This window comes from Rhinolophus hipposideros, assembly GCF_964194185.1.
Source record: "Rhinolophus hipposideros genome assembly, chromosome: 12".
Lineage (NCBI taxonomy): Eukaryota > Metazoa > Chordata > Mammalia > Chiroptera > Rhinolophidae > Rhinolophus > Rhinolophus hipposideros.
The window spans coordinates 14,056,418-14,070,887 of NC_138058.1; the positions used below are offsets into that span (position 1 = coordinate 14,056,418).

The 14,470-nt window shown below is 35.5% G+C and overlaps 2 protein-coding genes across 2 annotated transcripts in view; both read left to right on the plus strand.

Moving 5' to 3' along the window:
• The window catches only part of LOC308506076 (E3 ubiquitin-protein ligase RNF103), a 13,702-nt gene extending 7,594 nt beyond the window's left edge, over window positions 1-6,108 (plus strand). Inside the window, exon 2 of the mRNA XM_081068967.1 lies at window positions 2,841-6,108. Coding sequence (XP_080925093.1) covers window positions 2,975-4,507 — 1,533 coding nt within the window. The 5' untranslated portion in view covers window positions 2,841-2,974 and the 3' untranslated portion in view covers window positions 4,508-6,108. The remainder of the gene's footprint in view (window positions 1-2,840) is intronic.
• Window positions 1-14,470, plus strand: part of LOC308506077 (charged multivesicular body protein 3) — a 71,245-nt gene that overhangs the window by 10,240 nt on the left and 46,535 nt on the right. The window lies entirely within an intron of this gene.

A 14,470-nucleotide genomic window follows, 5' to 3' on the forward strand; every position in this document is an offset into this window, starting at 1 on the left:
GCGCAACTTTTTCTAGCTTTACGAAAAGCTCTTTTTTATTCTTTACTAAGAATGGTGAAGATACATATAAGCTACCTCCATATATTTTCATCTAAATCCTTCATCTTCAAATAATACCACCTCCTATTTATGATGGAAGAGATATTTTTTGAGCAACTTTTGCGTTTTTGTTGATTCAACTATAATTTTTAGTTATTAAAAAAGCACTGTTACTTTACCTTCTTTAGTTTTCATCACAGAGATGAAGATTTTGATACAGTTACTTGTGTCGGTTTCTTTTTTCTTTAATTTATTGGGGTGACAATTGTTAGTGCAATTACATAGATTTCAGGTGTATAATTCTGTATTACATCATCTATAAATCCCATTGTGTGTTCACCACCCAGAGTCAGTTCTCCTTCCATCACCATATATTTGATCCCCCTTATCCTCATCTCCCTTCCCCCACCGGTTTCAATATTGTCATGTTCGTGTTCCCTTTTTATTTGGAAAGTCTTCCAATTAGAGTAAGAACTATTCTTGCCATAGAAGCTGTGCTAAGTCAGGGTCACTTTTTTCTTTCGAGGATTATGGAGATATAGAAGAACAAAATAGAGAAATATAGAAAAGCATGTTCAGAAGGTCACTGCAGGATGTAACTGGCCAGGGAATAGTGTTATTCAGCAAGTGTTTAAATAAATCATATGTTGAATAATTGAGTCATCATTTCGACCTTGGAGTTTTTAAGACACCAAAATTCTCTACTCCACTGTGTGCTGCTTTCTTTACTGTAGTTCCTTCTCTCGGTGGCCTCCACGATGGCCTCCTCCAGTGGGCCAGGCCCATTGTACAGCAACACTGCCCTGGCTTGTTTCACCTCCATAAGAACATTCAGGACCACCAGTTCTGGGCAGTGTCAGACTGTCCATGGCAGCAGTTTTTATTTCTTTTCCTGCTTATCCAGCTTGCTTGACCATAACCCCTCTCATTCCCCAAGCAAGCGATCTGTCTCAGAGGGGCTGTACCTTTCAGGTCTATTCTCTGCTCTCTTTTTTGGAGAAAGTAGAAAGTGAAGTGGGTGTGTATTGTAGGGACTTGGAGAGACTGGGGGTAGTAAAGAGCAGATGGAGGACAGTGGAGTTGCAGGAGCTAAGTGGGAAACAGGTCAGGAGAGCTTCTGGTGATAGCATCAGGGATGGGGGCCCATGCAATAGGCAGGGGCGGGAAAGGAAGGAGAACAGGCCCGGAAGGCCAGGGAGGCCAGTGACCTCATCTGACTTGAAAGAGTAGAGGATGTCTTCCTGGCACTGTTACTGAATGTATTCAGACATTTAAAAAGTTTTTCTTTTCAATTCACAGTAAAAGTTTGTATATAGATATAAGATGATATAACATTCTTAAAAATAATATGTACATTAGTCTTTATTTCTAGGTTTTTAAATTAATATGATATACTTTATTTGTATATTGGATTTCTTTAGAGCAGTGTTTAGACAAATATACATTAGCCTGGTGTTTTGTAAGTATTAGAGGTTTTTTTCAAGTCTGGAAAATAAGATTTAATTTGAAAGATATATAATAACGTACAGAATTATTTTTTCTTGGGGACTCTGAAATTCTATCTGGAATGATAAACCTTAAAGCTATCACTTAGCTCTGAACTGAAAAGAAAGCACATAGTACATTTGTTTTCTTACATGAATATAAGCACTAAGACTGCCTGTTTTAGAGTAAGGTTTTCTACCAGAAAGACTGTCATTGAATTTATAACACAAACCAGAAGCCAAATACTCTCTGAAGTGGTTACAAAGATAAAAAGAATGACCAAGAGTAGAAATGTGTCATCATAAGTATCAAATGCAATTAAAAAATTAAAGCTACTTAAAGATATTTAAGATGTCAATAAGGCAATTATCTATATTTAACTTGTTGCTTTTGGGCGGTGGTTAAAAATAGAATTCATGTTGATAAATTATTATTTTGCATTAGACAAATACATTAGGATAGAAGATAGATGATTTGGAGTCATGACCCTAGTGGATAAATCTGAGCAAATGATTTGATTTTAGATAAATTCTTCTGTACTTGCTCTTTTGTAAAATAGGGTCATGCTTGGACTGAATCTCTTCTTAATCTGAAAAGTTACTACCTTTGTTTCCTCTGTGTTAAACACTCTTCTTCCTGGTCTTCGTTAAAGAGATGAGAGAATACAAAACAACATGGGACTTGCTCTTTTTAAGGCGAGATTTTGTGCACATTTCTTTGTAACAGTGTCCGTGTGCATCAGGCATTGTGGTGGGTGTTTGGGTTAGTAAATGGGTATAGCGTGGCTCCTGTGGTCAGAGAGCTTGCGTTCAAGGCCGGGACTCGGCATGTGGGATAATCTGTTTACTGCTCTCTTCTTTGCTCATCTGAACCTAACCGTCCTTCAAGGACCTAGTTTAGTTTCCAAACCTTTCATGAAATCTTCATCAGTTCAAACTTCCAATGATATTCCCTTGTTTGAACTTTTCTTTAACATTTACTAATAGAATATATACGGTTTTATACTTGTTTTGTTTCCTTAATAGGATTTTAAATTCCTTGTGAGCAGGAATTATTTTCCTATTATCTTTTGAATCGTATCAACACTAACGGAGCAGTAAGTTCATAATAGATGCTGAAGTACTTGCTGATTCCCTTGACTTTTCAATCTACACTTTTCTTTAAAAAAAAAAAAGAAGCAGAGATACAAAACAAAGAAACTACAAAACAAGAGCTTGCTTTTCCTCTTTTACAACTGCCAGATACTAGTACTAGTTTTGATTTTTTAGAGGTTATTTGGTTTCTGGGAGAGGGTACCTTTCAAGTGATAAATGTAGCAGTGGAAGACAGACTGTTTGCATAACAGTGAGGATGAGCAAATTAGCTCATCTGGCCAGTTTAGTTGTTTACTTACAGTTTCCTCTCTTATAGATACTGCAAGAGAAGAGGCTGGGTGCGATCCACACTCATTATGTCTGTTCCACAAACAAGTACTTCTAAAGGCAAAGTTATGCTTAAAGAATACAGTGGACGCAAGATTGAAGTAGAGCACATTTTTAAGTGGATAACTGCTCATGCAGCTTCTCGGATCAAAACCATTTATAACGCTGAACACTTAAAAGAAGAATGGAATAAAAGTGATCAATATTGGGTGAAAATATACCTATTTGCAAAACTTGACCAACCCCCAGCTTTCTTCTCTGCACTAAGTATAAAATTTACTGGAAGAGTTGAGTTTATTTTTGTTAATGTGGAAAATTGGGACAATAAGAGTTATATGACAGATATTGGTGTGTGTAACATGCCATCATACATACTTAGAACTCCTGAAGGAATTTACAGATATGGAAATCACACAGGTGAATTTATATCCCTTCAGGCCATGGATTCATTTTTGCGCTCATTACAACCTGAAGTAAATGATTTGTTTGTTTTGAGCTTGGTTCTAGTTAATCTTATGGCTTGGATGGACTTATTTATTACACAGGGAGCTACGATCAAGCGATTTGTGGTTCTCATAAGCACTTTAGGGACATATAATTCTCTATTAATTATATCCTGGCTGCCGGTGTTGGGCTTTTTACAGCTCCCTTACTTAGATAGCTTTTATGAATATAGCTTAAAATTGTTGAGATATTCCAATACGACCACCCTGGCTTCATGGGTAAGAGCAGACTGGATGTTTTATTCTTCACACCCGGCCCTGTTTCTCAGTACATACCTTGGACATGGTTTACTAATCGATTACTTTGAGAAAAAGAGACGGCGCAACAACAACGCTGAAGTCAACGCCAATAACTTAGAGTGGTTATCAAGTCTGTGGGACTGGTACACCAGCTACCTCTTCCACCCGATTGCTTCTTCTCAGAACTTCCCTGTGGAATCTGATTGGGATGAGGACCCTGACTTATTTTTGGAGAGGTTAGCTTTCCCCGACCTTTGGCTTCATCCTTTGATACCAACTGATTATATAAAAAACTTGCCAATGTGGCAATTTAAGTGTGTTGGAGTCGAATCTGAAGAGGAAATGTCGGAGGGCTCTCACGATATTGAAAATGACTCAGACATCGAGAGCACAGACACTTTTAGCAGTGAGAAAGAAGTATTTGAAGATAATCAAAGTGTAGTTCACAGTTCTCCAGGAAGAGCAAGTCACTGTGGCCCTGAGGCTTGTTCATGTGCCAATAAATATTGTCGGAGCAGCCTGTATGAAAGGAAGGGGAGGTCATATGGATCATATAACACTAATGAAGATATGGAACCTGATTGGTTAACTTGGCCTGCTGATATGCTGCAGTGTACTGAATGTGTTGTTTGTCTAGAGAATTTTGAAAATGGATGTTTGCTAATGGGGTTGCCTTGTGGTCATGTGTTCCATCAGAATTGCATTGCAATGTGGTTGGCTGGGGGCCGACACTGTTGCCCTGTTTGTCGGTGGCCTTCTTATAAAAAAAAGCAGCCATATGCACAACATCAGCCCTTGTCAAACGATGTCCCATCTTAACCATGTGCAATTTGTCATTTATAAGCTTTGAGTATCCTACAGCTTGCCTTTTTAATGTTAGTCACAATGTTTTTGTGGTTTGAAGTTTAGTTTAATGTTAGTGCAGTGACAGGAAATACACATTATGCTAATGTTGATGACAATTACTTGGTTGCTTGTATGTCAGTTGAATGCATACTTAATTATAAAAATTTTTCTTTACAACATTGGCAATTGAGAAGTTAATGTTTTTTGTAAGCACAAAAGAAGTATGATAGAGATTTATCCTAGCAAGACTTTACAAAGTAGGATGCAATTCAAAGGGAATTGAGGCAGTTTCTTATCCTAAATGTTTCCTCCCTTTTTACAATCGCTGCCCAGCATCTCTTGGTTAAGTAATGTATGCTCTGAGACATGAAATTAAAACAGACCTATGAAATAAATTATTTTAAAACCAAAAGATTACAGCTTTTCCAATGTTAAATTGTTTTTGATAAGGTGTCTGAATTCTATAGGCATTTTGTTGGTTTCTTAGTTTCACAGAAAAGTCAAACATGATTCTTTACATGGGGGGGCAGGGGGAGGAGACAAAAATTATGTTGCTTGACACATCCCTTAATTGCTAAGCATAGCAAATAATTCTTTTATCAGATTTTCCTGGAGGTGGAGAAATGAAGGAAATAATCAGGGTTGACAGACTCTAAACTTTAACTGTGTTTAAAAAGAAAGTTAATGAACTACAATTCCAAGTATGTGGGCTTTGTTGTTACTGAACTCTGGTTCACTATAATAGTAGGACACATGATTGTTCTCAAGAGTTTTTCGACTGTCGAGTTATTTCTTGTGTAAGTCTTTTCTTTCCTTAAGGATAAGCTCCCTGAAGGCAAGAGTAATGCTATAATCTACTGTTATATCCTTAACATAATTAGACCCAGAGTAGATATTCAATAAGTAGTTAGTGGCTTGAATTTTTAAAATCTATTGTAATTTTGCCCTTTACCAAACTTTTTACCACCCATCTAATGTAGGTAGAAAAAAACAAAACAAGATTATATTTTTAGTATCCATCTGTAGAAGATATTTTTGGCTTGCTCCAAAACAAAAATTTTAATTTTTCCTGCAGTCACATACTTTTTTTCATGATTTATTCAGATTATTTGGGAGCCTGGAAGATTATTCGTGTAATCTTTCTCCTACCACAATTTTCCCCTTGGTCATTTTATTATTCCTTAAAATTCTACCAAAGAGACAAACAGTAGAGAGGTAAAGTGTAAGGGTCTTTTTTGCTATTGCTAATGGATCTGACTAAAAATTTAGAGAGAAAAAATGAAAATTTAATTGTTAAAATGTACTGATTTATAACCTGTTTAGGAATTTCTTTGCTTAAGTTTTTATATTGTCACCAAAAAAATGTTATTATTTCATACGTAGTATATCATTTTACTTCCTAATATCCCTGTGCAACCAGTAGGACAGAAGGAATTCCCACTTAAGATGTAACTAGGACACAGCTTTCAAATTTGAATGTCATCAGGGCCCAGGGAAACAAGAGTTTGAGTAACGCATGGTGGGGGGAGCAGTGTGTGTGTTCCACCTACAAATCCTTTTTTAAAAGATTGTGTCAACAGATCAAGACTGGTGGTGGCTTATTTCTAATCTCTGGATAAAACTGTATCTTGCTCAGGGCTCTTTCTACCATATTTTCACTTAGAAGTAAGTATGTTTGTGGAAAAGACAACTATAGGAAACTGCGTCTTGTCAAAGGTATATTATCCTTTATGCTGGTGCTAAATAACATACTTGTTATTGTCAAATTCTCTTAGTTTATGTGTATGATGGGAGAATAGGCACTTTACATTATATATTAAACAACTGGTGCTTGAGTATTTTTACTTACAGTTTGTTTTAAAATACAAGGTGTGATCAGATAATACAGTGAATGTTTAAATAAAAAAATTTTTTACAGTAAAAGACACATTGCCATTAATCTCCCTCAAACTACTCTTCCTAGTTCTAAACACATACCATCATTCTTGCCACTTTCTGAAGCAGTTCTGGAAGTCCTCTTTCGTGAGTTCTTTAGTTGCTCTATTGTGCCTGTCTTGACGTCCTGAATCATTTTGATTTGGGGGAAGAGCCAGAAGTTGCACGGTGCTAGATCCAGTGAATAAGGTGTATGAGGATACACCGTATGTTTTTGTTTGACAGAAATTGCTGTACCAGAAGCGATGTGTTACACGGAGTGTTGTCATAATGGAGGATGATTTTATGGCATCCTCCTCTTTGAAGCACATCTTCTCTCAACCATAGTTCACACATGACTGACTTCTCTGAATAAATTGAAACTTGCCACACACTGTTACTAAGGTATGGTGCTCCACTTCCCATGGTGAAGAGCATTCACCATATTTTGTGATCACAACAGATAGGTTCTGTGTCACATCGCTTCTGGTATGGCAATTTCTGTCAAAAACATTACAGTGTGTCCTCATCCACCTTATTCACTAGATCTGGTACCGTGCAACTTTTGGCTCTTCCCCAAAGTCAAAATAACCATGAAAGGTAAACGTTTTGAATCGATTCAGGACATCAAGGCAGCCACGACAGCGCAACTAAAGACACTCCCGAAAGAGGACTTCCAGAACGTCTTCAGAAAGTGGCAAGAATGATGGGCTAAGTATGTTCAAAGTGAGAGTAGTTTGAGGGGGATTAATGGCAATGTGTCCTTTACTGTAATAATTTTTAAAAGTGGAAACATTCACTGTATTTTTTGATCACACATTATATACTCTTAGTATTGACATAGAGGATATGTGAGTTTACAGCATATTTAATAGTGAAGAACAAAAGTAAGCCTAAAAATAGAAATATACCCAAAGAGATGTCAAAGTTCAGGCACTAGTGTTTTCTTTTGTTTATTTTATTTTTCGAGATTTACTGAGATATAATTGAAATGTAACGTTGTACAAGTTGAAAGTATACAATGTATTAGATACATTATACATTGCAATATGATTATCACTGTATAATTAGCTAACACTTCCATTACATCACATAATTACCATTTCTTTTTTGTGATGAAGAATATTTGAGATCAACTCTCTTAGCAACTTTCAAGCACATAATACAATATTGTTAATTATAATCACAATGCTGTGCATTAGATTCCCAAAACTTACTTATCTTCTAGGTGGAAGTTTATACTCTTTGACCAACATTTCCCCATTTCCCCACCCCCAGCCCCTGGTAACCACCATTCTACTCTTTGTTTCTGTGAGTTTGGCTTTTTTGGATTCCACATGTAAGTGATATACATACAGTTTTGTCTTTCTCTGACTTATTTTACTTAGCATAATGCCCTCAAAGTCCATGTATGTTGTCACAAATGGCAAGATTTCCTTTCTCAAGGTTGAGTAATATTCCATTGCATACATATACCATACCTTCTTTATCTATTCATCAGTTGATGGACACTTAGTATTTTCTTATAAGCATCTACTGAATGAATGAAGAGCCATGCAGATACTGACTCAGAGAACATTTATTTTTACTTTACATAGAATGTGAATGAACTTGGTGATCTAGCTTCCTAGTCTATAGAATAGAAGCTACATGTATAGAGATTGTGGAGTAGGGGTGAAGCCTGCTAGAGGCAGGCCAGGCAAAGAAGTTATCTATACAATAGTTTGATAGTAAAAGGTAAAAGGTATTAAGGAGGAAAAAGAAATACCAAAACAAAAAACTGTAGTTTGTGGCCAGGTAGTGCAGTGGCATATAATTTCCTGAGAGGATGTAACTATCTTGCCAACAATGACTCTGTCATCATGAAAAACAATTTACTATTACTTGCACAAAAAGTGGGGAAAATTCATTAGGATATTCAAAGTAGTCAACTTTAAAACGCTTCAACAAAGTGAAAAGATGCTGTTTCCTGGAAAACTCATTTAGGAGGATGGGGTAGGAAAGACAGAAATCTTGTTCCTTGTCTCCCTTATAAAAGGTTAATGCCTAACAATCTTACTGTTTTTTCCATGAGCCATGCCATCAGTTGTATAATAGACAAATGACTTTCACCTATAGTATATATCTAGTCAGTGTCACTACTGTTAGTACAATTCTGTGAGCTCTTTTCATTTGGTAACGTATTTGGAGAATTGTCTATTTGGTGATAAAGCAGAGTCTGGTGATGTTTCCACATGGGTAACTTATTTGGAGTTTTGTGAGGTCCCTTCACAAAGTAGGGTTTCAGACACATAAAAGGGAAGTTAGAACTCTGATCTTTTCTGGGCTGCTTCTGTTTTTATTTTTTAAATGCTCTCCATTCAGCTTTACCTAATTCCTGAGCCAAGAAGCTAAAGCTGAATGAATAAAACACCTCATTTTGGAACAAAATACCTCAAACTGACTACTGGCTTTGTTGCCAGAGGCTTGGATAGGAGACACCTCTTAAAATGCCAAACACAGCAATATTTGGGGCCTTTAAAATAGTATTGTTCAAATTGTTTGTTAGTATTGAACATGGTGATGTATACTGCTTTGCTTTAAAACATCTCATTTTGTTTGATGAGAAAAATAAAGGTCGTTCTTACAGTTTTTCTGTTTAAAATAATAGAATCTGAATGTCAGAAGCAAATATGGAAGCCGTTTTGTCCAATCTTCTGAATTAATTTAGATTGTTGATGTCCCTGTTATGACTAAATTTGCACATTCACCATCTAACTAAAAGCATGCTACATTTGCCAAAAACCTGCCCGGATCCATAGAAAAGCATGCAGTTAACTAACAATGTAACAACAGCAGGTGCTGAAAGCCCAGATTTGGACACTTAGTGGAACACATGTCACCACCTTTGGGAAAGAGAATGAATCAGTTCATCTGTTGAAAAAGCTAGTCCTAATATAACCTACTTGCTTTGGAATATGATATTTACATTTATTCATCAAACTGGCACATTTCACCAGGATTTTAATTTAGAGAGAAACCTGTGAACCGTAAGGTTTTAAAGGCCATCCTCATGAGTTCAGCTCCAAACTCAATTACCCTGAATAGCTCCAGAAAGTAGGGAACAAAGATATGAGAGCAGCTTTCTCTGCTGCAGCCAAGCATATTGTCTGTTGTTACTGAATGAGGGCAGATTTACACAGATTGCTTGCTGTATTTTCATGGCTGTGGAAAGGATGAGAGGTTATATGACCAAAGCAAAAGACAGTTTATGCATAATATGCACCAGACTGGGATAACAGAAATTGGAGAAAGCATCCTTTACACTTTCCAAGTTTTCTAAGGGCTATAAAAGATTGCAAGAATTTATTCACTTACATTCCTTTAAGAAGAAATGTATCTAATTGATCCATTTTGGGGAAATATATAGAGAGAGGGTGCCAAAAAATGTATACACATTTTAAGAAAGGAAAAAGAAACTAAAGTGTAATATTAAGTCAGTGCAGAAGTAATTGCGGTTTGAAAGGTTAAAAACTGCAATTACTTTTGCACCAACCTAATACAATGGTGCTAGGGTTCATTTGATTAATGCTATCTTTTGAGTGAACGTTATACTACACATTGCTACCGTAATTCAATTTCAAAAAGTAATACATAGACAACATCTCTTAAAATGTGTACATTTTTTTGGCACCCCCGGTATATATTTTAGAATCTGGAAATCAGAGACCTAGAATTTGTTCAAACAGCTTTGAGTTTTTAGTCAAAGATAATGTGGTGTTAACCATGTTGCTTGTTTACCTGAGAATTATTCCATAGTCTGAATGCAGTACTAGTGTTTTCTGAAATAACATTCCTATAGGTGGGAACCATAAGTGGGAAGCGGAAAAAGGCTTTTGATCCCTCATAACATGTACTAATCAGTTAAGAAGGAAAGGAATGGAACAAGGAAATGATGGAACAAATGGACAGTACCTTCACTATCTGATCCTTCTTTAACTTTTAGCCATCCAGGGAAAATACACTCTTTTTTCTCCAAAGTTTTTACTGAAGGGCAATATATACCCATAATTGTATATAAATCTTAAATATGCTTATTTTAATTTATCACAAAGTCAACACATCACCCACATCAAGAAACAGAATTGCCACATCCCAGAAACCTGCCCTGTTTCCTTTTTATCGTGTTTCCCCAAAAATAAGACCTAGCCAGATCATCAGCTCTAATGCTGATGGAGCAGCTCTAATGTCTTTTGGAGCAAAAATTAATATTAAGACCTGGTATTCTATTACATTATATTATATCATATCATATTGAAGACCCAGTCTTTTTTTAATATATTAATTTTTGCTCCAAAAGACACTTTAGAGCTGATGGTCCTGCTAGGTCTTATTTTCGGGGAAGCATGGTAGTCACTACTTCCACCATCCTCCCCAAATGTAATCTCTATGGCAACTTCTAAAATCATAGATTAATTTTGCCTTTTTGAATGTTATTCAAATAGAATCATATAGCATGTAGTATTTTGTATATAGTTTCATTTAAAATAATGTTTGTGAGGTTCATCTCTTATCTGTAGCAGTAGTTTGTTCATTTTCATTACTGTGCAGTGTTAGATTGTATGAACATGCCATGATTTTCCAGTTTTCAGCAATTACAAACAGTAATGCTATGAATATTCTTGTATATGACTTTTGTCTACATACGTTCACTTTTCTGTTAATGGTAGAATTTCTGGATTATTGAGTATGTGTAAATTCAGTTTCGGTAGGTGCTGACAGTTTTCTAAAGTGGTTGTACCAATTTATACCCTCTTCAGCAATATATGTATGAGAGTCATTGTTCTTCCAAATTCTTACTAAGATTGATGTTACAATTTTTTTTTAATTTTAGCAATTCTGGTGGGTGTATAGATATCTCTGTGATTTTGATTTGCATTTCTCCAATGACTAATGAGGCTGAGAACCTTATCATATGTTTATCGGCCACTTGAATCACTACCTCTTTCCTTGTTCAAATCTTTTGCCCATTTTTCTATTAATTTGCTGTGTGTCTTTTTCTTGTCAAAGTATAGTTCTTTATGTATTGTAGATGTAAATCCTTTGTCCAAAATATGTATTACAAATATTTTCTCCCAGTCTGTGGCTTTCTTTTTGGATGGAAGAAGAGATTTTTTAAAAATAAATTTTCCCTAGAAAATTTCAATCATTTACGAAAGTAGAGATTAATACCAGAGGTGCCAAAAAAATGTATACATGACTTGTATTCGTTTTTTGTTATCGTTATATATTATTACAATTTTAAAACAGTTTTTTCCTTTCTGAAAATGCGTATACACTTTTTTTAGCATCCTCTGTATAATGAATCTTGATGTACCCAATTATAGTAATTATCAACTCATGGCCAATCATGTTTCAGCTATAGCCCCACTAAAAATCACCTTCTTTCATCACACTAATCTGTCCTTTTATTTCCGTTTTTAATCCTTTAAGTATTACCTCATTCAACATTTATTTGTTGTTGTTTTTTTCCATGTATTGATTGGGTAAATTCAATTGAATTAATAATTAAATACAGTGAATGCATTTTTATACTTATATTACCTGAGATCTCTGCATATGGCAATTTTGTTGACCACTTACTCTTTCTTGAAATCCCTTTCCTTTAGGCCTCTCTGGTACTCTTTTACTTGGTTTCCCCTCTACTTCTCTGATCCTTCATAATTTCCTTTCCTACCTTGTTTCTTCAGAGTTATTGTTCAATACCAGATCTCAATACCAGATCCCTATATAAAGCTATCTGCTGCATTTCATTTGGATGACCTACAAACACCCATGGAAGATTCGTTTATTGTCATCCCCCCCACAAACCCTACCACCAATCTATTCTCCTATTCTTCCATTAATAATAGAATTTATCTACAAATACCCAGCTATCACGTGTGTTGTAGTTAGATGTGACTACAATGTAATGTAAGCAAGTGATGCCACTTCCAGGTCTTGACTTAAAACATTGGGTATGCATATTATCACCTCTACTTTCAACCTGCTAGATATGGTGGTAATTGATGCAAACTTGAAAGTTAGGTGTGACCAGTACACAGAGCTGCCTTACCAGCTTGGGTCCCTGCATGACCTCGCAGAGGAGAACTACTCAAATATGGAGATCACTAGACTATTCCAAAAAAACAGAAATAAAGTTCTATTTAAGCCATTGCATTTTTGGATCTCTCTGTCATAGCAAATTATCCCTTAACTATTACAGCATCTCAGTTGTATTATATCCAAAGTTTACTAATTATCCATCCACCTAAATATCCTGCGTCTATAGTTCCAGTATGAGTAAAGGCTCCTGCAATCACCCAGTCATCTTTACTCTCTCGACCCCTACATTCAGCTTTCCTAAGTGCAGGTCATATGACTTCTTAAAAATGACTCAGGATTTCTACTTCTGACCGTGATGACATAACTGGTACAAGATCAATTCTCTTGTCAAAAATAACCGTAAAACTAAACAAAAATGCATAAGGAAATTGTTTTCAGGCAGTGGACAACAGGTAGTCTAAGACTGGTCCTTGAAAAAAGGGAAATTAGCAGGGTAACGCCCAATGATTACTCATGGGGCATACTTGTAGGGCAATTTCATTCATGATTGTGGTGCAGAAAACTCAAGTCCAAGCAAAGCACAGTGGTCCCACTGAGATTCAGGCATGATGATGCATTTATCTATCGTTCATTTTTGTATTGCTGTGTAGTATATCATTGTATGAATATTTATGTATTCATTTGGTTGCTGAAAGACATTTGTCTCCAGTTTTTGCTATTATGAATAAAGCTGCTTTGGGTATCATTGCACATGTGTTTCAGTGGACATAAATACTTCTTTATGTTGAGTATATAACAAGGGATAGAACTGCTGTATCATAAAGTCTCTATATATTTACCTTTAGTAGAGACTGCTAAAGTCTTTTCCAAACTAGTAGTACCAATATACACTCTAACCAGCAGTGGATGAGTCCCCATCCGCATTGCTCTGTGTCACGATCCAAGCCTCGATATTGTCGGTGCTTTTAATATTAACCATTTTGTGGAATGTAGTGGTATTTCATTATGGTTTTAATTTTTGTCTCTTTTATGAATAATGATACATTGATATCAGGTAGCGTAATATCTCCAACTTTGTTCTTTATGAAGATTGTTTTGGATATTCAGGGTCTTTTATGGTTCCGTATAAATTTTAGGAGTATTTGTTCTCTTTCTGTGAAAATGCCATTGGTATTTTGATAGAGGTTGCATTGAATCTATAGATTGCTTTGGGTAGTATTTTAACGATGCTAATTCTTCCTATCCAGGAGCACAATATATGCTTCCATTTACTTGTATCTTCTTCAATTTCCTTCTTCAATGTATTACAATTTTCCGAGTACAGGTCTTTTACTTCCTTGGTATTTTAAATTTATTCCTAGGTATTTTTTGATGCAATTTTAAATGGGATTGTTTTCTTAATTTTTCTTTCTGATAGTTCATTATTGGTGTATGAAAATGCAACTGATTTCTGAATATTAATTTTGTACCCTGCTACTTTACAGAATTGATTTCAGTTCTAATAGTTTTTTTGGTGGACTGTTTAGGGTTCTATATATATAGGATTGTGTCATCTGCAAATAATGATAGTTTAACTTCTTTGTTTCCAATTTGGATGCCTTTTATTTCTTTTTCTTTTCTGCTTGCTGTGGCTAGGACTTAATACTATATTGAATAAAAATGGTGAAAGTAGGCATTCCTGTCTTTTAGATTTTAGTTTTTCCCCACTGAGTAGGATATTAGCTGTAGGTTTGTCATACATGGCCTTTATTATATTGAGGTATGTTTCCTCTATTCCCACTTTGCTTTAAGTTTTTATCATAAATGGATGCTGGATTTTGTCAAATATTTTTTCTGTTTATTGATATGATCATGTGATTTTTATCTTTCATTTAGTTTATGTAGTGTATCACATTATTTGATTTGTGGTTATTGGACCAACCTTGCATCTCAGGAGTA